Genomic DNA, 24,507 nt, shown 5'->3' with positions numbered 1-24,507 from the left:
GAAATATCTAGAGATTCCCGTCGGAGTCCCTGGAACATTCCAGTCAGGATCACTAAAGGATTCTCATCAGAATTCTTGGAAGATTCTCGGCGGAATCCATGGAAAGTTGCACTATTTTTTTTTTCATTTGTGATGATAGATAGAATATTTATGAAGTATGAAAATATATCCACTGCCTGACACTAGTCGAGCGCAATTAAACATATACTGTGAGTTATTGCTCACACGTGCACACGTGCACGTGCTTGAGAAAAAAAGAATAATATGAATGAGTGTGATGGATCCGCAATTGCCTTAGGTGGTTGGACATTTCTCACATTACCGCTGATAACTTGATGAGATGTTAAAATGTTCAAGAATTTTCAAAAAGAGGGTCAATTTCGAGAAAAAATATAAAGGGGCTATAGCCCCCCCTAGGCATCGGAGGTAGTTACGCCAATGCATAATTCAAATCAGAAACACGCAGTGGTATTTGTACAAAACCACAGAATGACGCCAATGTATATATTTGTTGATGCTTTGATGATGGCGTCAGGACTGGTTGAACTATTCATAATGTGGGTATTTTTTTTTATTTTCGCGGCATCAACAGTGTTTGTGGATGCGGTTTGGAATAAATGCTGACCAGTTATGCTTGTTGTTTCTCTGTTTGAGATACTCTTTTTCCGTTCGGCGCATGTAACAAAAAAGTTTTTTTTCTACAAGATATATTTACGGGCGAATATGGTAAATATTCTGCAAGAATTTAAGGATAATTCTGGACGAATTCTGGGAGGATTATGACCGGAACCTGAGAAGAATCTAATTCTAATAAGTTTGGTTTCGCTCGGGATAAAATAATTACCCGATCATAACAAGATTCTGACCGAATCAGGGAAGGATTCAAACCAATATTTGGAAAGCATTTTTTTTCCCAATCCGGAAGGATTCTGATCGAATCCGGGAAAGATTTTGACTAAATCCGGGAAAGATTCTGACCGACTTCGGGAAGCATTCTGACCGAATCCTGGCAAGATTGTGATCGAATCCAGGAAGGATTCTGATCTAGTCCGGAAAGGATTCTGAACGAATTTGGGAAGAATTCTGAACGAATTTGGGAAGGATTCTGAACGGATCTGGGAAGGATTCTGATTGATGTCGAGAAACATACTGACCGTATTCTGGCAGGATTTTGATTGAATCCGGGAGGCATTTCAACCCAATTCGGAAAGTGTTTTGAACCAACCCGGGATGGATCCTGATCGATTCCGGAAAGGATTCTGAATCTGAGAAGGATTCTGATCGAATCCGGGATGTATTTGACCGAATTTGAATCAGAAGATCGATTCCGGGAAGGATTTTCACCGAATATGGGAAGGATTGTGACCGAATCCGGGAAGAATTCTAATCTATTCCGGGAAGGATTTTGACCGAATCTGGAAAGCATTCTGACCCAATCCGAGAAGCATTCTTAAAAAATCTGGATTCCGGGATGGATTCTGATTGAATGCGTGAACCATTCTTGACCGAATATGGGCAGGAATCTGACTTGGAAGGATTCTAACCGAATATGGGATGATTTGGACCAAATTTGGAAAAGTTCTGATCGAATCCCTGAAGGATTGTAACTGAATCTGGGAAGGATTCTGACCGAATCCAGGATGGATCCTGACTTGATTTGGTATGGATTCTGATTGAATCCGGGAAGCATTCTGACCGAACCCGGGAAGGATATCCTTTCCAAATCCGGGTAGGAATCTGACTAAATTTTGGAAGGGTTCTGATCGAATATGGGAAGGATTTTGATCAAATCTGGAATCGTTCTGGTTGAATCCCAGAAGGACTGTGACTGAATCCGGGTAGGGTTTTTATCGAATCCAGGAGGGATTTTAATCGAATCTGGGATGAATTCTGATTAAATCCGGGAAGAACTCTGACCGAATCAGGGAGAATAGTGACTGAATCCGGGAAGGGTATTTTCTAAATCAGGGAAGGACTCTGACTCTGACCGAATTTGAGAAGGATAATGAGTTAATCTGGAATAGATTCTAATCTTGAATGCTTTCTAGAATGCATCCCGGATTCAATCAAAATCCATACCGAATTAAATCAGGATGCATCCTGGATTCGGTCAGAATCCTTCCCGGATTCTATCAGAACGATTACAGATTTGATCAAAATCCTTCCCATATTCGGTTAGAATCTTTTCAAGTCAGATTCCTATCCGGATTAGGTCAGAATGCTTCACGGATTAGATCAAAGTCCTTTCCGGATTCTATAAGAATGCTTCTCGGATTCGGTCAAAATCCTTCGCATTCGATCAGAATCTTTCCCGGAATCGATCAAATGATTCAAATTCGGTCAAATTCTTCCTGGATTCGGTTAGAATCCTTTTCAGATTTGGTCATCATTCTCCCGGATTCGGTCAGAGTCCTTTCGGATTTGGGAAGAATCCTTCCCGAATCCGGTAAGAAACCTTCCCGAATTCGGTAAGAAAACTTCCCGGATTCGGTAAGAATCCTTCCTGGATTCCGTAGGAATCCTTTCCGGTTCCGGTAAGAATCCATTCCGAATTCGATCCGAATCTTACCCGAATACAGTTACAATCCTTCCGGGATTCGATCAAATTTTCCCAGGATTCAGTCAGAATCCTTCCAGGATTCCCGGATTCGGTAAGAACCCTTACCAGAAAGGCTCGAATTACCGTCGTCCAGTAATTGACGAGAAAGAAAGCCACGTGCTCGTACCACCTCTCAGTAATAAAACCACCCAATGAGGAGAAAACGCAGTCTTCAGCTGGATGGGGGAAGTATTTTTATTTCAAAAGTACGTCATCCAATAGCGAAGACATCACTATATCTGGTGGATGCTTCATTTGGTTGTATTTCGCTTTAAGTTTTAAAAAAACTGCCTTTTGCAAAAAAAAATTCCCAAGAGGGGAAATCGACAATTTACTCTCACGCTCTCTTATATAATAGTAAAGTAAAATCCCTTCTAGGTTCAATCAGAATCCTTCCCGGATTTAATCAAAAATCTTTCCGGATTCGGGCAGTATTGTTCCCAGATTCAGTCAAAATTCTTCCCGGATTCGGTTCGAATACTTTACAAATTTAATCAGGATTCGGTCAGAATGCTTCCCAGATTCGATATAAATCCTTCCTGGATTTGATCAGATTGCTTCTTAGATTCAACCAGAATTCTTCCCGGATTCGGTCAAAATCCTTTCAGGATTTGACATAATCCTTCACTAATTGGGTCAAAACTTTTCCCGGATACGATCAGAATCCATTTCGGATTCTTTCGGAATGCTTTCCAAATTCTGACGGTCTGAATTCTGATTTTGACAAACATCGCATGATTATTCGAAACATAGAATGGCATAGTCAGACAACTATACCAAAAATTAATTCACTCGACTGTACCTGAGTGTGCTTACTATGTACAGAAAAAAACACGTAATTATCATTGTTTATATTGATGTTTATCGTTGAAAGTGCCTCGCGGATGAAATTCGAATTCAGTTATATGTGATAAATTACTTTTCTCATTTAAAACGTGTTTAGATTTCAGATAATTTATCAATTTGTAAAATGTGCATAAATATTCACTGACTAATATTCACCTTAATAAAGAAATAAAAAAATGACTAATATTCAACCGAATATTGACAGTCCAGAGCCGACAATGAATGTATTTGCATCAAAAATTTCCATTTTTTTTAGACCGCTGGTACGTGTTTCGTTCAGGATGCACCTGGTTTTGAAAACAAACGTTCGAATGGGATAGACGTCGCGATTCGTGGCAACTATAACTAGCTTCTTCACTAAAAATGGATCTTCTTTAAGGGAAATAAATACACGTCCGAGTTCGTGGTCAGTCAAACTAATTCTGATCTTATTATCATCAGCGCTCAAGCACAAGAGCCCTGCTCCACTCAATACTCTCTCGCTATAACAATATTCTGAGAATCCTACTGGATGGGTTCTTTCAATTTACCGAACAGTAATATTTCGCTTAGTTATTACATACCAGAACTTCGTATGGTTATCCTTCGGGTGTTATGATGCTGAACCATTCCCTCATGGTAACCCTATATACTTGTAAGTAGTGGCAACCATCTTCGGTGGCTGATTCTCTCCGAAAAAATCTTCATTATCATCAGAACAAGGTCCGCCAGCTGAAAAAAACGGAAAATATATTATTAAAATATAGATGCTAAATACTACTTGTGCAAAACTTACCTGGCAGGTGGTAGAACCAAGTCGATTTTTTTTTTCTAAGCAGCACTACGTTCATCGGTGGTCTTGAAATGTTCATTTTTGAATCAAGGGTCCAAAACATACTTGGTCCGTAGATTGGTGAGACTCGGTAACTGTCACATCGAGACTGGATTTCGCGCAACAAGGATCCTTGGAGATTTTTTTTCCAATCGACGATAGTGGTTTGATGAAGGTGATGCAATTGGTAAGACAATTTGTTATGGGCAACACTCGACTTATTGTTGCATAATTTTCTCCGCTCAAATTCTCTGTCGTCACCTCATCAAGTGGTTGTAGCAGCCTCAAAACCTCCTCCAAATTCCTCTTACTTTCTTGCTTAACCATTTCATTATGGTTTGTACAAAGGTCGAGAAACCGTTGAACCATGATTAACTCCGAGTTCCATTTTGATGGTACGAAAGATTTTATTTTCAGAGGTGGTTTTCTTATGCCATCGTCGATCTGTAACTTATGCGATCGGTTCCGGTAGTCCTTTTGTAGATTCTATGGATTTTTTGGCAACCAATGTGTTTATCTTCCGAGAAAGTGTCAGCGACGGATTTAACCATGTTTGCCGCGTGGTCAGTTACAATCAAAATTATTTGATTTTTTGAATTCGCCCACTGTCTGATGATCTCTTTGTAGAATGTTGAAATATACGTGTTACTGTGTCGCTCTTTGAGAATGTAAACACCTAAAACAATTTCTTGGATGTTCGAATCTGTGGGCTTAAAAAGTGGCATGCCACTCCTAGATAGCTTCTTGTCGTGTGACAGTTCTTCCTAATGTCGGCAGTAATTGTCAAATCTTTATTCTCTATTTTCTGTTTGACACATTCGACAACTTTTGAATATTTGTCATCGACAATTTTGGTAATTAGATTGGGATTTGGTATTTTGTACTTCGGAGCCAGAATCTTAAGAAGATTGATGAAGCCTTCATTTTCGACGATCGAATAAGGTTGGTAATCTTTTACGATCATGAAAGCAATCGCATCATTTATCTCGCGGGTCTTTGGCCCATCATCTTTAAGGAGGAAATGAATGTTAGTTATAAGTAGTAGCTTTTTATTTTTTGATTATTTCTATGTCAAATAAAAATATTAGAAATAATCCAATGAAAAATGTTTTGAATTTGACTCCCAATACGATTTGTATATATCAAGTTATAAACATATATAGTTCATAGTCTGGCAAGCATTCGGTAGTTATATACAACCCAATCGAATAAATTAAGCAAAAAGATTATTTACGGAATATTTACTATTAATTATTATCGTAGGGGAAATTGGGCACACATGATCCCCCCTGTTTTCTCGAAAACTAATCACATTTTTATACCAGTGATATGTGCAAACGAATCCGTTAGATAAATTATTGAATCTGAGTAAACATTTGATATTAGTTACTTTATGTATATGGGTTTTAGAGAGGTTTTATTATTTAAGCATTCTCAATTCTTTTTTTCTTCAAAGGAGACAAGTTTAATACCTTTGAATATGTCCAACCAAAGCGTACCAAATTTTTACTGGACAAAGTTTTATTATTGTAGAATTGAATAAATTCATTTAATTAACTATTGCTTATTTTCCATTGAATACAAAAAACAAAACAAGATAAATACTCAACATGGACACACTTGATCCCCCACAGTTTGGACACACTTGATCCCGATATTGCATATATTAAGGCGTTTGTTGTATATCGTAGCATATTATTGTATTGTCTGTAATCTATTAAAATTCTTATCTAGTTAAAAAGTATAAATAAATTTTATTTCAATCAGACAATTCACGCGCAATTTGAATTTCTCAATAGCCTTATTTCATTAACCAGAACAAAGTGTAGTTAAACATACTTAGCTTTGATTAGTTTTATTAAATGCATTTTAACATTATTTTCAATGAAAAAGAGTGTAAATTAAGCTTTGAAAATACTCAACAAATCACAGGGCTTAAAATCAGTATTGTTCGATTTGGGATATTTTTTTTTTCCGTTTGAACTAGGAGAAATTTGCTTACAATCACCATTTATTTGTAAATCTTCTTAAAGGATTTTAATAAATGGCTCATTCAACATCAACAGAGAAATCGCATTTGTGTAATAATAACACGCACTACAAAAATGATGATGCGTGATAGTACCATATTGATGTATGAAGTTATCGTCCTGGTATGATCACGGTTGTGGTATTGGTAGTAGTCTGGCGATCTCGATGTACCGTCGTCGGGGAGGGGTCAAATAGGGGTAAGAATGGGTGACTGTTTCAGCTACTTAGAATGCTTGGAGAATAGATTGAATGCATCTGAGGGCAAGAAGACCAAAATATAAGAGACCGTTGTGAACAATTTTGCTCTACTACCTCTAGACTGCCGGTAAGAACGATGACCCATTCTCACCCCAGACCCATTGTCAACCCCGATGGCGGTATCACAGTCTTTTTTATTGATCCCAAAACAGGTACTCACGGATGGCCATGGCATTTGCAGTGTGGCCAGTTTTCAGAGATTTAATAGAATAATTAGATTCTAAAATTACAAAGATATATTTATGTATCGATCAACCATTTTTGGTATCATACATAACTGTATTAATCACAAAGAAAGATGCTCTTGGGAACATCATGGTTGTCGTAATATGACCACTGTCTTTTAGTGGAGTGAATGGTTAGAAAGAAAAGTGGAGAAAATGGCCAATTTTGTTGCTATAGCAGACATTCTATCTGTCACTATTACTCTATTCGAAAACTAAAATACTTGCCTTGCTTAATACCAACAATATTTAATTTTCGCACGACTGATATTACGGCAGACTATGAAGAATTATTAGGATTTGAGGCTAGACCAATTCAACCTTTCATTAAACTTGGAAGAACCTAAACATGTTCAGCTCATAAAGGGGATATATGGGGATCAAGTGTCCCGCAAGTATTGAAAATGCCAGATTTTCTATCTTTCGGCAAAATCGATTATTTGGTAACTTTCATGAACAAATAATTGCTTCTAATGACGTTTTTGAATAGCTTATTAAATTCTTTATCGAGTCCATCAAGAAGCGTGCAAATCTGTGCATGTTACATCGAGAAATATCCTAAACAAAAAGTGGGGATCATGTGTGTCCAGTTTCCCCTACCTGGTGTCACGATTGCGCGTCCTTGAACATTTGTTCAATTAACGATGTTGGCTTTTCTTCAGCCTTCAGCTGGTACGGGAGAAGAACTGGATTCTGTTTCTGAATGCACTTCCTGACACTTTATCCTTTTCCTGGGGTTTTGGAAGTGGACTTATTTGTGGTATTACCACAAATTATTACGTCGACGCCACATATTTTGCACTTCGCGGAAAGGCTGGAAGTTTTAACGAAATACTTCCAAACATCCGGAAAGCATTCTGACCGAATTCGGGGAGGAGTCTGATCAAATCTGGGAGGATTATGACCGTGTCCTGTGCAAATTGCGAGGATTCTGAAAAAAAAATGGAGGACCTTTTTGAACAGTGTAGTTTTTGATCATTCTCATTTTTCGTTAGCTTATTCCTTTAGTACCTCAAACCACATTATATCGTGATTGAATCCGGGAAGGGATCTGGCTAAATTTTGGAAGGATTCTCACCGAATCTTGGCAGGATTTTGACCAAATTGTTCGAGGTTTATGAAAAATTTACAAGGGTTTTTTTTTCACGAGAATTCAGTATTAAGCTATGCAAGAATTTTTACCGTGTATTGAACGAATATTGAGAGGATTTTGACCAAATCTGGAGGACCTTTTTGAACAGTATAGGTTTTGATCATTCTCAAATTTCGTGAGTTTGTTCCATTGTTTCCTCATCTACGACGGTAATTTTTTTTTTTGCTAAATTCAGTTAACGTTAATAGGTTGTTTGTTAGAGCTAATCATTGGAAGGCATTTCGAAAATATTTCTTTCATTTTTCCCACGGTATTTGGAATTCCTGTATGAATGTAGCACTTCTCAGCCAAAATGATTGAATCAAACTGCATGTTTCTAAATACCAATAATTATTTCATTCCTAAAATTCGTGTTTCCTCCTACAGGTCTTTCGAAGGGCGTTGGCTTCATCCGGTTCGATCAGCGCGTGGAAGCCGAGAAGGCAATCAAAGAGTTGAACGGCACGATACCGAAGGGATCCACCGAACCGATCACCGTCAAGTTTGCCAACAATCCGAGCAACATGAAAACCGTTCCACCATTGGCAGCCTATCTCGGGCCACAAGCAGCGCGGCGTTTCCCCGGTCCGATGCACCATCCGACGGGACGCTTTAGGTTAGATTGAAGTACAATTTTCTGTGTCTGATGATTCTATTCATTAAATTCTGTCGATTGCAGTGCCATTCCGAGTTATCGATATTCTCCGCTGGCAGGAGATTTACTAGCAAACACGATGCTACCTACCAATGCTATTGCAAATGGATCAGGCTGGTGCATCTTTGTGTACAACCTGGCACCGGAAACCGAGGAGAACGTACTGTGGCAGCTGTTTGGTCCGTTTGGAGCGGTGCAATCCGTGAAGGTTTGATTTTAATTCCCGTTGAATCAAGGATTATTGTAAGTGATGCGTTCTGGTTTTTTGTTGTAGGTCATCAAGGATCTCCAGACGAACAAATGCAAAGGGTTCGGCTTCGTCACGATGACCAACTACGACGAGGCAGTCGTAGCGATCCAGTCGCTGAATGGGTACACGCTCGGTAATCGGGTGCTGCAGGTTAGTTTCAAAACTAACAAATCCAAGAACTCGTAAGGTGCTGCCCGTCGCGCTTCAGCTCTCTGCGGTGGAAACGTATGATTGCCTGTTACTAGTCTCGCCCGTAAGAAAGGTGAACACATTTTGGTTAAAATTCGATTTTTAGTTCCGATAAGACGATTCTTGAAACGATGATGATTTAGCATTACGATCACTTAGCTTAAGAACAACGTGGAACGCAAAATGTCAGTATTTCGACCTCGGCGCCTAAACGGGAAAGTTTGTTCTTCCAGGAAATATTCAAACAGAGAGATGAAATGACAAGAAGAATCCTCCAAAATATATACACTTTACTATAGAAGTTAAACAGTTGTGGGTTCCAGGATTGTGTTAAATCTACAACTTTAAACAAGGTCAACAAAATTGCGATATGTCTTGATCGTCGATCAGGTGTAATACAATTCCAAATATTTTTTTTCTTCGTTAAAGGTCGGGGTCGTTTCGGCCCCATCAACTAAAGAGGCTCCATTTTACAACCGTGTATTAGGGAAAAAGAGTTTTGATAGAAGAATCTTTTTAACTAGATAAATTAAGTCACACGTGACCGGAATGCATGGTAATGTAGGAAAAACTTTATACAAGTTGCGGTAGGGGAGCACGAAAGTGAGATTACTTCTGATACGATAGTGCTGCTCTTTTATATCATTGATTTCGTTTAATATTTGCCTGGCCTTTGTTTTTTCGGATTCATTTGAGTTTAAGTTCGATGGTTAATTATCTTCTTAAATGATTTGTATCTCTATTGTTTTCAATTTCACTTTGGAGGATTTCTTTTTAGTGCAAACACTAATATCGGCGCAATAGTAATAACAATTTGTTTTAATTTGTTTTATCATAAGTTTGTACTATGAGTTGTTTGGTTTTATATTGTTCTTGATTTTAAAAAAATAAAATAATTGTCAACCAATTTGAGTGGTTAGCATACACCCAACCCTGAGTCTATCTAAGTCAAAGTCCCGCTGCCTGGTACTCTAGGTAGCCATTGCTACGGAAAATTAATTTCTAGTCCATTTAACTTCAGCTTTATTAGTATGTGTTTTATTGCTTAGTAAAACTTATTTGTGTATTGATGTATTTTTGTTGTTTACCTTATCATACGTACCGTATGTGTCTATGATTTAAGTATGTTTATTTGTCAATCAATTCAACATAATTATTTATATTTAGAATGTTGTATTATAATCACCTTTATAATATCATATTTATTTTAAAATTATTGTTATGAAAATAAGTTGTCAATGGTATTGATTTCAGTGCACTACCCAATCAATCGAATAATCAACGAAGAATGATTAAAACGAGTTATTTATAGTTCAATGTGTTTTGTGTTTTTATTTATTGTTAATATTTTTCTTTTAAATTTGTGAATTCTACTACTTGATACTTGATGGGCTATAGCTTAGACAGCGCCGCATGGTGCATACTCCACTGGACTGAACTCAATCTTGGGTCAACCACTTTCAGTCGCTTAGTTCATTAAAATCCTTTTCAACTGCAAAAAGTCATTGTGTCCGCGCTCAACCAGCTACCATGAGGCCTACGGCCTCACAGGGCTCTCTACTAAATATTATACTCTCTTGCTGCTCTACCGGCATATAGATGACATGATCCGCCCATCACAGTCTGCCATGTGGTATAAACTTGAGAATAGCCATCCTGATCGTCAAGCCAGTTATCAATTTTCAAGAATACGAGATGTTCAAGGTACTTCAAAGTGTTCTCGAGTTCAGATAAAGGTATCTACCAGATAAATCAGGTCTTTTGTGATGTCCTCATAATCGGTACCCGAGCAAAGCTTGAGAGCAAATCGATAACTAATTTTGTTGTTGTGAAATCATCTAATTTTGATAACTCAGGATGATATCCTTTTGGTCGTTTTAACGGTTAAAAGATCAAAATCTACAGCAGAAAAATCTTACTGTGACATCAAATCGAAAACTATTCCTGCTATCGATGAGAGCAAATCGAAAACTAATTTTGATATTGGTTCCGATAACAAAACAAGTACACAGTTTGATGTCAGATCATACAATTTAGAAATCAACAGCAAAATGAGATCAAAATATGTAATCAGTCATGATGATTCATATTTGAAAACAAATTATGATTTCAATTTGATATCTATATCAAAATATGTTTTCTATATGCTCTCTTTATGTTTTCAGACTTTGCTCGGGTATACACCCAATCCGAATATGATTCACATTTCTATGAACATAAGAGTTTTAAGGTTCTCCAAAATGATCTTGAGATAAGATTAAGGTGTCTACTGTAGTTATGTCAAGCTATGTCCATTCGAATGTAGACACGATCTGAGCTGCAGGACGTTTTGAAGAATCAAATAGCATCTGTAACACTTCCATGAGCCTTTTTTGAAAGAACCCTTGGCTCAAGCATATATCGAGATGTAGATCAGAAGTTCCTTGGAAAATTGTTCGGAAGGACTGTCAGAGTAACTTCTTCCTATCGACATAACGTCCCCCACTGGGAGTTTGTCACCTCGCAGATTAGTGTTTATTTAGCACTTCCACAGTTATCGACTACGAGGTTTCTAATCCAAGTTACCATTTTTGCTTTCGTATTTCATGAGGATAACACGATAATGCATTTATGCTCAATACAATTTTCAACCCGAAAGTTTACTAGACCTGGACCGGGAATCGAACCCATGAAGGAAGACAGAGTAACCGAGGACATATTTTTAGTATCGAACTACGGGGTGACATCGTGTTTTAGAACATCAACTCATGGAGATTCCCCTGTAGCTTGTAAAATCAATGCGTGAAATCCTATCGGCTCAATGGATCTACTGGGATACTTTGCTATGCACGGATACATCCCAGATAAACAGACATAACTCTCGAAAATATTTCATCGTACAGTGACGAATTTAAACATTTATTTGTTTGGCCAATCGACCACTTCCCGGGTTGCTGTCGGGGGAAAGTCTTGCAAACTTTTTTAAGCAAACCGTTTATTGGATAGTAAGCCTCTAAAACTGTAAATGAGCTATTCACGGTGTTTTTTTGTAGAACAACTTCAACTAAAAAAAAATCGGCATTTCTGAAATTTTGCTACATGACAGAGGGGAGTCATACCATTCATTTGCGACCTGGATGTAAATAATCCGTCGGCGGGTCTAGTGCAACTTTTTTTTTTTTAAGTTTTTTTTATCAAAATGTTTAAATTTTCAAATGAAAAATGAACTTTGAATGAGAGTTCTCAAGTAATCAAAGCCGAAATTTGCATAGCATTATTTTAAATTTATACTTGATAAGGAGAAATAGTAAAACCGTACCCACTAAAAAATAAGAAAGGGGATGAGAAAGGAGGAGGGGGAGGGGTTATATCATATATTTTTGCATTTAACTTACAGTTAACTTACATCTAACTAGCAGTTAACTTACATCTGAGAACTTTTTTTTTTTAGCGCTTTTACGTATGATGAAACACGATCATCTAACTTTAAAAAAACGACAGATTATTTACATCCCGGTCGCAAATGAAAGGTATATGCCTCCTCTGTCATGTGGCAAAATTGCAGACATGCCGAATTTTTTGAAATAAAGTTATTGAAAAAAGACACCGTGTATTAGTATCATTTGTACTACATTCTTTCCTTGTTACTTACAATTTTTGGTGACTTATAAACATGGACGAATAAATTACAATCACTATAGCTTGTAGCATTGGTAGTTTAAAGATACTGCAAATTCAAGTCACTTTAGTTTCAGTAGGTTGTAAAAAACTAGCATAATTACATCTAATTTAAATAAAGATTTCGGTCTGGGCATAGCAGTGCCTTTACTGTACCCTAGATTTATATTAATTTCAGTTAGGGTTATGTATTTAGTTTTAGGACATATTTTCCTCACCTCCGTACTATAGTTTGTAAGTAAATACTGCATGAACCTGTACTAGGCGAAACTGTATAATTTATACTGCACTAGATATACCTAATTGCTAACTATCTGCGTAAAACTACAAATGAAATTAGTATTTCAATCGTGAATTTAGATCATGACTAGCAAGACACAAAATCACCTAGGCTTTGTTCCAATTCAGTTTAATTTGTTTTGATTCTAATTCGTTATCATCATCCCTATACCTATCTCTTATCGGTAGACCGATCGCTGTGTTGGTCGAAGGTCAGGAGCCCCTTGTGATGACTACAGCCTAAATTCGCCACAGTAAGCTATTGGCAGGGGGGATGTGACATCCCCCTCCCGTGAACCTTAGTTTTGCTTACGTCGCTATTCGACGTCTCCGCTTGGTTCACTGCTATCCAGAGCGTCAAGTACTACAAACTTCACTGCTGGCCGTCTGAGAACTCCAGATGCTGTTCTGACCACTGCCTGAGGTACTCTTCCGTCCCATTCAGGGATCATCGTCTCTACTCGCTAACGTATCCACTGGTCCTTCGTCGTTCCACCGACAACCAACACCAAATCTCCCACTTCAATGTCTCACACCACGTCGAACCACTTTGACCGTCGCATGATTACTGACAGGTACTCTTTGATCCATCTTGTCCAGAACCGCTGAACTATGGAGTGGGCAAGTCTCCAGCTGCTACGTAGTACCGCTGGGCTATCGACATGTTCATTCGCCGGACATTTGTCGCCATTGGAGGTCCCCAGAAGAAAATGGTTGGGGGTAAGTGCTTCCTCGTCCGCCGACTCGAGAGAGATGTAGGTGAGTGGTCGTGAATTGATGAGGGCCTCGGCTTCAAGTAGAACCGTCTCAAAAACTTCGTCGACTGGTGTGCGGTAGTGAACGTATTGGCAAGGCTGTTGTTTCGTCTAGCGATCTCTTCTCTCTGCAGTTCCTTGCTAGCGCCTTTGAAAGATGTCCCGTTGCCTGAATAGAACTCGGCTGGGTATCCGCGTCGCGCAATGAATCATCGTCATGATGCAGGATTCAGAGGAAAGGCTGTACACCACATCCAAATGCTCAGCGCGAATCGTGACGCAGGTGAAGAGAGCCACCCATCGCTTAACCTGGCTCCTCCTTACTTTGACCAGTAGTGGTCCAAAGTAGTCCACCCCAACGAAACTGAATGGTCGAACGAATGGTGCCATGGCGGGAGGATGTGGCGCTGCTTTCTTAATTCGGCATACCATGCATTTTTTTGTGACCTTTTCGATCAAGGCGTGCCACTTGGCGATTTCGAAGCGTTGTCTCATCTCGTTGACAACGGTTTCTCGGTTGGCGTGGCGGAAGCGACGATTTTACTAGTCTGTACTCAGAATAGTGATTAAATGTTGTCTCGGAAGAATCGCAGGGTACTTAGCTTCGGCAGCAGGTGCGAAAGTAGCAGCACCAGTTCTGCCGCGAAGGCGTAGTGCTCCACGTTCGTCTAGAAAAGGCCAGTTGTTGTAGATTGGGCTGGATTTACCAATCAGAAGAACCTTGAGTTTCCGAGAGGATGGCAATTTCTTTTGGAAAGGCATCACCCTGTGCTACCTTCCAGAGTTTTTCCTCAGCACGCTTAATTTCGTCTTGGCGGGCTTAGCGGGCTTGGTAGTCATATGGCTACTGCTTCTGCCTCATACGCAGGAGGTCGTGGGTTCAATCCTTCTCTTTATTTCTCATGTTCTAGCAATCGCTAGAACTGGAAATGGACTTCCATACCGTTTCCATTACTATTCCTATACCTTCAACTTGAGTATTCTAACAGTAATCTGCTAGAATTGGAAATGAACTATAGAGCTCGTTTCCTACATCCAATTAGAAATTCCAATTCTCCTATCTATCACATTGGCAGCTCGTTAACCAAGACAGACCTCTGCCTCTCCAACCTAACCCAGAAATTCCAACAAATTCCGCATGAACTCGTGGCAAGTGCAGAGGTAGTCGGCTTGCAGTGGGCGAGTGATTGCATCATCATTTCCTCCCCCTTCCCTAAATTGACTTGCATTCTGACGTGGCAGGCGCCAGTATGACCTAACAAATGAGATCACCAGTACTTGTACATTGAAGATGTGTGCTAGTGCCAAGCAAACATCTGTTGTTCCCTGTGCAAGAACAGCTGATCTGGTCATAATGGAAACTACGAGCAGTCAATCAAGCTCAAGCTTAAAGCACGCTTAATTTCGTCTTGGCGGAGAACGCCTAGTCGTGGTGAAAACCCGCTTCGTTTACATCGTATGTTATTGATGAATTGGATCACGAACACCATCTTTCTTTGTAGACGGAACCTTTGGCTGAACCGCGAAGGGTCGATTAAAGATGCAACTGTAGAGTGGGTGTGGATAGCTTTCAGTTTTTCGGTGGTGGTTATTGTTGCACTTACTGAGGCCAATAGTCCTCCGGCTGGTGAAGAAATGACGGTTCGTCGAACCAAGTAGTATTCCGGATTCGAAATTCGATTTCCCTGGGCATAAAAGTATCATCGTGTTAGCCTCATGATATACGAATGCAAAAATGGTAACCTGGCTTAGAAACCTCGCAGTTAATAACTGTGGAAGTGCTTAATGAACACTTAGGGGCAAGCCAGAGTAAACGCGACGAGTGATGCGACGCGACGCGACTCACGTAAAAGAATAACAATCATTATCAACAGGCTGTCAAATTACACTGTCGCGTCGCGTCGCATCGCACGTCGCGTTTACTCTGGCTTGCCCCTAAGCTGCGAGGCGGCGTCGGAATGAGAAGAAGATAGCTTACGGTTCGCGCATTGCGTAATTCGTAGCGCTCTCTGCTGTGTTTGCCCGCTATTTCCAGGTTCACTGCTTCCGATCTTTGTTCATTACGTTTCACGTTGCCTGTCTACTGTAGGGTAAGCGATTTCTTGGGCCGGAAACACCAAGTTCCTTCGCAATCTTGTCCTCTAGCATAGTAATTTGTGAACCCTCGTCTACGAATGCAAACACAGCTATACTTTTCCCGTTTCCATGGAGCATAACTGGCAGGATTCGGAAAAGCGTATTTCCGTCGTCAGCAGCTTGTTTACCCAACGATACTTTCACCGAGTGTGCCGATGTTATTGGAGAGGACACAGAATGAAGAAGAGTGTGGTGTTACAGCCGACATCCACCGAATCTGCATCCCTTCCACGATTTACAAGGCCATTTACCATGGTTATTCCGTCATGTTCGACGAAGACCCCGGTTCTGCACATTCAAGTCAAGCTTTTTGAACTTTCGAGGGCGGTACGCAGGCGTACACGGAATCACTCTCATCGACGAGAACGTAGAGTTCTACTCTGTCAAAGTTGGAAAATTGATCACGAAAATAGTAACGAGGAATCCGCAGAGTACTCAACTGCGGAAAGTAGTTGGTCCATAGACGCCAAAGGGAGTAGAGCTGCTCGCCGATTTGTTCATCCCAACCGATTCCACATGCCCAAATGTCCTGCATCAATACTTTGCTGTGGACTAAGAAGAAAGACAGGAATCCTAAGGGATCAAAAAGGCTCAGGACCACTTTGAGGTCGGGATGTGATCTTCATCGAGAATGGGCAGTAGGTCGTCGGTGTCGCGCATAGCAAAACTGTACATGAAAACGTCTTCGGCTGTGATCCACTTCATCCCGAGCACTGACTCGGTAGTTTCTGCACGCACAAGAGCAAAATCTTTGGAAGAATCTGGTTCGAACTCCCCAGTTCTCCTCAGTACTTCGCCAACATTAGACAGAAAATTGCGTATTCGAATCCACCTCCTGAATGGACTGAATGGGGCCCTCCTTAGTCGTGCGGTAAGACGCGCGGCTACAAAGCAAGACCATGCTGAGGGTGGCTGGGTTCGATTCCCGGTGCCGGTCTAGGCAATTTTCGGATTCGAAATTGTCTCGACTTCCCTGGGCATAAAAGTATCATCGTGTTAGCCTCATGATATACGAATGCAAAAATGGTAACCTGGCTTAGAAACCTCGTAGTTAATAACTGTGGAAGAAGAAGAAGAAGAAGAATGTGCAAGTTTGATTTTGTTAACCACCTGTGTAGTTTCGTAAACTGTCATAAAGCTGTTCAGGTAGTCGTCCACATAGTGGTGGTAGATGATTGCTGCCGCCGCCCGAGAATACTGTAGTGTGTAATGCTGGGCGTTTGCATTCTTGACGAATTTCGCCGTAGATGGAGAGCATGTGGACACGAAGATGGTGACTTCAATAGCGTAGATTTGGGGCGGAACATCGGATGTGGGACGAAATACGAACATCTGGGTGTTTCTGTCGCTATCCTTTTTATTTGAAAAAAACATCTCCCATATGTCTCCTGAAACTGTCACGGGAAACAATCGGAAAGAGAACCTTCGGCAGAGGTGTGAGTAGATCCTTTCAGCAAGTATGAGTTGAAGGAAACAACTACCACTTTTGCCGCAGCATCCCATATCAAGCGAATTTTCGCTGGTTTCTTCGGACTGATGACGATTCCCAAAGGTAGATACCAAGTCCTCCGAGGATCGATGGAGTCGCTTCTGCAGCCAGTCACTTTGCGTATATAGCCCTTCCGATCGTAGTCGCATAAGTGAACTCGCTGCATCAACGGAGCATTTCCTATCAGCTTATTCTCCAATGCTTTCATTCGACGAATGGCCATTGGATACGTATTCGGGAACTCCGGTTCGTCTACTTTCCATAGGAGACCAGATTCGAAACCAGTTTCTGTACGCCACGTTGTATCCACCAGTAATTGCCTCGCTCTTTGGTCCTCGTCTGACTCAATCGTCCTTCCTGGACTAGTAGTTACGTTTTCTTCCTGCGTGAAATAATCTCGAAGCTGCTCGTTTAGCTGATCAGCCATGGTAGGTGCCGCAATCGTGTGGAAGTTAACTTAACACTCGCTCTCGGCAGCTTCTTTGTTGATGCGCCATATGCTTCTCAACCCCCACCCCGGGACGAAGATTGTCCAGTCCGATCAAGAGCTTCGATCATGCTAGATAGTAATCTTCAATTGGAAGTCCCTTAAGATGCGGAAAGTGTGATGTCATCTGCTTGTAATTCAAACGCGGCGCCGGAGTGAGAAGAAGATAGCTTACGGTTCGCGCATTGCGTAATTCGTAGCGCTCTCTGCTGTGTTTGCCCGCTATTTCCAGGTTCACTGCTTCCGATCTTTGATCATTACGTTTCACGTTGTCTGTCTACTGTAGGGCAAGCGATTTCTTGGGCCGGAAACACCAAGTTCCTTCACAATCTTGTCTTCTAGCATAGTAATTTGTGAACCCTCGTCTACGAATGCAAACACAGCTAGACTTTTCCCGTTTCCATGGAGCATAACTGGCAGGATTCGGAAAAGCATAGTTCCGTCGTCAGCAGCTTACCCAACGATACTTTCACCGAGTGTGCCGATGTTATTGGAGAGGACACAGAATGAAGAAGAGTGTGGTGTTACAGTCGACATCCACCGAATCTGCATCCATTCCACGATTTACAAGGCCATTTACCATGGTTATTCCGTCATGTTCGACAAAGACCCCGGTTCTGCACATTCAAGTCAAGCTTTTTGAACTTGGAGCAGTCAGCCACTCTGTGGCCCTCACTTTCACAAACTGCACACACCTTTGCTGGTTTGCGTGCATCTCCAGTAACTGGTTCATGGGATGAAGTTGCTTCAGTAGAGGAGCTTGGATTCTAGTTTTTTCTCTTGGTCACTGCTGTTTCTCTGCGTTTATTCCTATTGAGAGTCCTGGGAGCTCAAAGCTGACGTCACTAGCGACGCTAACTAGCTTAGCCATGAATTCGCCGAAGGTTGATACCGTAGTCCTCCCTTGTTGGCCCTAGAATGTGGCCTCCCTTGTTGGCCAGTTCCTGCATTACCATTGGGTTGGCTAAATGCTCTTCCTGGTCTGCCGCTTGAAGATGATCTACAAAATTCTGTACTGTCAATCCAAATTCCAGAATTGATTCTGGGCCGTCGTGTGTGTCCCGTAAGGCATCGTTGAAGACGTACAAGGTTTTCCGAGTTCGAATAACCACAACCTGTCGTTGACTGCTCTAGACTGCTTATAAACATCAGCCAGTCAGCTGGATTCCCACTGGAAGCTGGTAGATTCTTGCCAACGACCTTCCTGGCTGCTATTTGCTGCGAGTTGCGAGTCCCTGGAGGTCCATTCTGAATCCAGAGATGGGGATTCTGTGATGTTTAAGGCTGACTCAATGATGGTCCCCGATCTCCACATTCCGAGCTACCACCAGTTCCAGGAAGGAGGGGCTGACTCGCTAGCTGGAGATTATATGTTGCGCGGTACCGGATAGGAGTACTTGACGTTGGTTGTAACTGATGACACCTCTGCGCACTGCGGCACACGACCATATGCATCCTGTCCTTGCACGGAAGAAATAAACTACCCAATAGTGAGTTGAATTCACCCAACCTCGAACATCCGTACGGGAAGCCAAAATTGAGTAAGTAGGGTCGAAGTAGTTTGCCTTTACTCCCATGTTAAAAAAGTACCCAACGGAAAATTTATTGACCCAAATTTAAGTTTAATTCACTCAATTTCGACCTCAGGTAATAAAACTCAAAATTGGCTTCCCGTATTGAACTGGCGTCGTTGGATTGTTTGGCTCTTTTGTTTTTGACAACAAAAGAAAGAGTGGATGAAAGCGAAGAGAAAAAATAACTCAAAAGTAAGTTTAAAAGTACTCAATTTTGGGTACTTTTTTTCTTCCTTGTGGAAGTGGGAACCATGAGTTGCTGGGGGCACACGTGTATCGACGCGGGAGACGGTTGCAGTTTTCTCGACGACGTTGTTTGTTTGTTGTCACAGTTTGTTATGAAAGAGTTTGACTCCGGAACGTATTCGGCCACCATTGAGCTGGTGGGATAAACCCGGGGAAGATGAGGATTACGTAAAACTGGAATTGAATTTCAATGCTGATTTTAGATCATGGCTTGCGAGACACAAAATCACCTAAGATTTTTTCCAATTCAGCTCAATTTGTTTTGATTTTAATTTGTTATCATCATTCCCTTCCCTATACCTATCTGTTATCGGTAGACCGATCGATCACAGTGTTTTCTAACTCAGGAATTCGTGATCGAAAATGTTTTGGCCATTAAAAGTTGATTTTAGAGTCTCAGTGACTTCGGAGAAAAGTTTCAGTATGCTAAGCTCCACATTTTGTAAAAATAATTTTTTTGACTAATCCCCCTAAAAGTGAGATGGAAATTCTCTTTACTCCAATCATAAAGATACATCATTGGTGTCTTCGAGAAAGTTGTAAAAAAAGTTTCTACGAAAAATTTTGCTATATAAACTTTATTTCTATCTGCTATAGAAGTCGAGATATGAGTCGTTATTTATGAACGACCATCAAAAATCAGGGTTTTCACGATACTTTCGTCATTATATTTTTTTGATTTTTCAAATGTTCTACAAAGATGTTCGTCGCGATGAAAAACATGAACCTTTTGAACACAGTTTCATTTTATTTTCAATATTGACGAAGTTATTGATGATTTTTTGTTCAAAAATGAGCAATTTGACATTAACTGCATACATTTAGGGGCAAAATGGGGCAGAATTTTATTTAGGCAATGGAAAGTATAACTCATGCACTAATGGATGCATTGCAACATATATGTGACATACTTTGACATAAGTGCCATTTAAACATCTTTTTCTTCTTCTTCTTGTTATATATAAAAATGAATTGGTCTGTATTGTGCATAACTAAGAAACGGCTGGATAGATTCACAAGGTAGATCAAGGTAGATCACAACACCAGGGATTGAATCCTAAAGAGAAAGATCAAGTCTCTCACTTATCATCTCTGTATACATATACGATATGTAGCATACCGCGAGGAAACTCCAAATGCGGAGAGCACTGGCTCTGATGATGCAAGTCAACTTGTTCTACACAGCTGTGCAGTAACCAACACGAAATGAGCGAAAACAAAGCGAGAATCATATTTTTTCTGTGGGGGCTGCCTATCCGATTCTATTTTTTTTCGCACTTGTATACAAGTTTAATAAATTTGTTATCATGGCTTGTTATGATTCGGAACAGTTTTTGCCTCTCTTCAATCGTTGTTCATTATCTATTGAAAGCGATTTCTGCAAACCCTGCACAACACGCATTCTCGCCTACATTTGAGGTCAAAATACGTATCTGCAAAAATAACAAAACGTAGTGGAATTAAATGGAAAGTACTTAACTCGTCCTAGACGGTTGATCACAATATTGCAAAACAGGTTAACAGAAAAGTGTTCCAAAAATTTTAGTTTATTTCTTTTCATAAGAGATAAAAGAACAGGCAACAATATCAAAAATTTGCACTTGTGTTTACGTTACGATGAACTCGATCGTTCCATGTGTTATGTCTGTTTGTTTGTGGACTTGGTTTATCAAGTAGATCGTATGTTCTGAACTCCAGTGCGTTTTGGAGAACCATACATCGTTCAGAGCTTGGTTGAACGAGTAGATCGCATGTTCTTAATTCCAGGACGTTTTGAAGAATCAACAAACCAAAAATAATGAGTGGAATCTTACCCTAGCAACGCACATGTTCCTTATGGGTTACTGCATCTCATATGCATCCAGATTAAGTAGGAAGTTGTCGCTCTTCGGGATAGGGATCAGTAGGCTGTTCCACCACTTGTACGGGAAGGTCCTATAATCCTATGGATTCGAGAGAATCTGAAAATTTTTCAGGGGCATGTTCCCAGCCGTAATGAGCCTATGAAATTCATTAAAGAAGAACTGACCGAAAATAAGGAAGCGAAGTTTCGCTGGTGGTATCGGCAATATCGGGGGGATCGAAAATGGTTCGACTTTATGGGTGTGGGTGGACCTTCCCCCATGTTTGGCTGCGGTTTGAGCCGAGTTGGTCGAGTCAAGGACCTTCTCCCACTGCTTTCTCTTCGCTTTTTGAATCACAGTATGGTACCCAGTAATTATATCGTCGTACTAAACTTTCGCGAGTTTTCGAGGAGGGGAAGGGAGCTCCTTTGAGCTCGGAGGGTGCTTTGGGTTTCCAGCACATTTTCTGGTTGGCATTTGTAGAGTTGACTTCCTACTTGAGCGCTTGCTGCTGGATTCCGCTTGGGGAATCTGCATTGGGTGGACCTATGACCAGTGTGGAGGTCATAGGTCTGTTGAGACTTATACCCCGGATTGATGTCCCCGGGGAGCGTAAAGTGGCTAAAGAGGATAGTTCTCTCCATCAGAATTCCCGAAAGAACGGGTGGTACTCATAGCTACAGGTGTGTCTTTTAGTCGGTTGTGGAGTGTCTCTTGGTTGCGTGACTCCAACGTCGCCTATCGGGGAACAGTACCACGTCTCGATATCATAGGTTGTTAACGCTCTCCTCCATCGGAGTGCTAAGAAAAAACAGCGGCTTTAAACTTTGGGGCCGTACACTAATTACGTAATTTTTCTTGGTTTTTTAACCCTCACTCCCCCCATGTAAGATTTTTCCCATATAAATCATTTTTAATTTATATGGAACGTAATAAAATGTCAAATTCATCCTCCCCCCTCCCATAAGTGCTTACGTAAATAGTGTACGACCATTTAAATCTGGCGTCATTTAAATCTGGCGTTTGCCTTCCGGAGCACTCCGACTATATTTGAGTTGTTCGTCTGCGGTCATCCCCAAACGCTGGGGTCGAACCGGAAGATTCCGGTACTAGAGTACTAGAAGAGCTCTAGCTGCATCTCTCTGTGCGGTCGGTAAAAGTAGCCAGACGAATTAGTTGACAGCGTTTCGCGTAATTTGGTAGATTTGGCAGAGGACCTTGACATGGCAGTCAATGGATGTGCGAATCGAACACAATTCTGTTAAACTGCCTATAACTTTTCTCTTTCCCATATCGATAATATGGACTGCAAATAGTGGGGTCATTCTTCCGTATCAAACGAGAACAGTAAATTTCCTTCAAGCAATAAATATCAGAAACCGATTGTCGAACATGTTTCTTATAGGATTGTCTGTCATTTGATTTTGCTGGCGCCAATTGGCATTTTAGAAACTGTGCCTCTACTTAAGAAATTATTTTGAATTTCAGTTTGAAATTATCGGCGAAAGACAACCAGGGTCTATCTATGTTACGATAATTCTTATTTTGTTTCATTATTTTCATAAAATATGGTTGATTTCCCTTTACTTTACGTCAGTTGAAAATTTGTTATGTTTAGAAGCAATCATGCAGAATCCGAAATAGAGAATTGAAAGCATCAAATAGCCACACTAGGAACAATAATCAATTCAGCAAAAAAGTTACAACAGCGAAAGACGAAAATCCATGACTAATAATAATAGAGGTTGTGCTAGTTTTTACTAACCGCCACGTACACAAACACACTGACAAAGTGGATTAACTTGTGGACAAAATATCAGTCACCAGCGGAAGCCACATCAGTGTACAATACACGTTCTTCCACGCAATGGAGAAACCCTAACTAAACGTAGTCGTCTCGAGAAAACACATGCTTGCCATTTCCTTTATAGGCATATATGTTCGAACACGATGGACAGATTAGCGACAAACAAAGCTATTATGTAGTGAACTCACTCGACACTCTAGAAACATATTCTTAAACCGGTACTCTTTAATTAATAGTGTCTACCACGTAGGTCTATATATAATGAATATTATATTTATGGTTAAATTATCCATCTAATACTCAAAAAAAGTCAGATATTTACATGCAGATAGGAAAAATAAAGAAAAGGGGTTATTATGAACTAGCTATTACTTATCCTTCTTCCACAGAGAACAAAGAGAAACCGTATTCAGTATTAATTTGATGTTGTTCCGAACAGTTTAGTAGTAAGATTTCTCATCGTCTAAGAAAGCACATGTATGCAAGGCATAACAACACGAATTTTCTGTAACTTACGCGTACGTAAAACGAAAATTTAATCAGAATTTAGACTTATAGTTATACTTAACAACATTGCGGTCATGGAAATTAAAAAACGCTTGAACATTTAACAAATATTTGTGTTTGGTAATTAAAGGTTGATCTTAGGTTCTAGATTTTTCTCGTCGTCAAACTTTTAACAGCTAACATTAATGTCGAATAAAAAAACGCCCAATGGAGCCAAATCTATTATGAAAGATAAAGAAATGAATAATGTCACACCAATCAAGAAGAGTACAGTTCGAGTAGAGTACCATCTACGTGTTTAGTATTAGAGGAAAATAGGAATCAAATCAACATTATAGCTAAACCAAACAAACACGGCGATAAAGCGGAAGAGTATAAAATGTGATCCCACCAAATAAAGATAAAGACATAACAAAAAATAAAAATGAAACAAAGAAAACTACAATTTATTAGATAAACAAGTAAAAGAGACATTTTAGATCGAGAACATTTAGGTAAGTACCAAACCAAAAACCAGTACAGTAAAACGTATTTAGTGAAGCAACAGACAAACAAACGAGAGGTAGACGAAACGGTAGTCAGTGGATATAATCGAGAACAAACGTGTTAACATTTTTGATATTGATATGCAACAAATACGAAAACTAACGATTCCGAAATCAAGTTTTTTTTAGCTAAGAGGAATCCACTGGCAGCGAAGGTGCGTCACCTGGTGACAAAGGTAGGAAAAG

The 24,507-nt window shown here is 40.2% G+C and overlaps 1 protein-coding gene across 3 annotated transcripts in view; it reads left to right on the top strand.

Moving 5' to 3' along the window:
* The window catches only part of LOC134212680 (ELAV-like protein 4), a 72,643-nt gene extending 62,331 nt beyond the window's left edge, over positions 1 to 10,312 (top strand). For all 3 annotated transcript variants that reach the window (XM_062690736.1, XM_062690735.1, XM_062690734.1), the window contains 3 exons: positions 8,289 to 8,517; positions 8,581 to 8,764; positions 8,831 to 10,312. In XM_062690736.1, coding sequence (XP_062546720.1) covers positions 8,289 to 8,517; positions 8,581 to 8,764; positions 8,831 to 8,992 — 575 coding nt within the window. In that variant the 3' untranslated portion in view covers positions 8,993 to 10,312. The remainder of the gene's footprint in view (positions 1 to 8,288; positions 8,518 to 8,580; positions 8,765 to 8,830) is intronic.
* The last annotated feature ends 14,195 nt before the right edge of the window (positions 10,313 to 24,507 follow it).

This window comes from Armigeres subalbatus, chromosome 2 (assembly GCF_024139115.2).
Source record: "Armigeres subalbatus isolate Guangzhou_Male chromosome 2, GZ_Asu_2, whole genome shotgun sequence".
In the NCBI taxonomy this organism is placed as follows: Eukaryota; Metazoa; Arthropoda; class Insecta; order Diptera; family Culicidae; genus Armigeres; species Armigeres subalbatus.
This window is presented reverse-complemented; position numbering and strand designations above follow the sequence as displayed.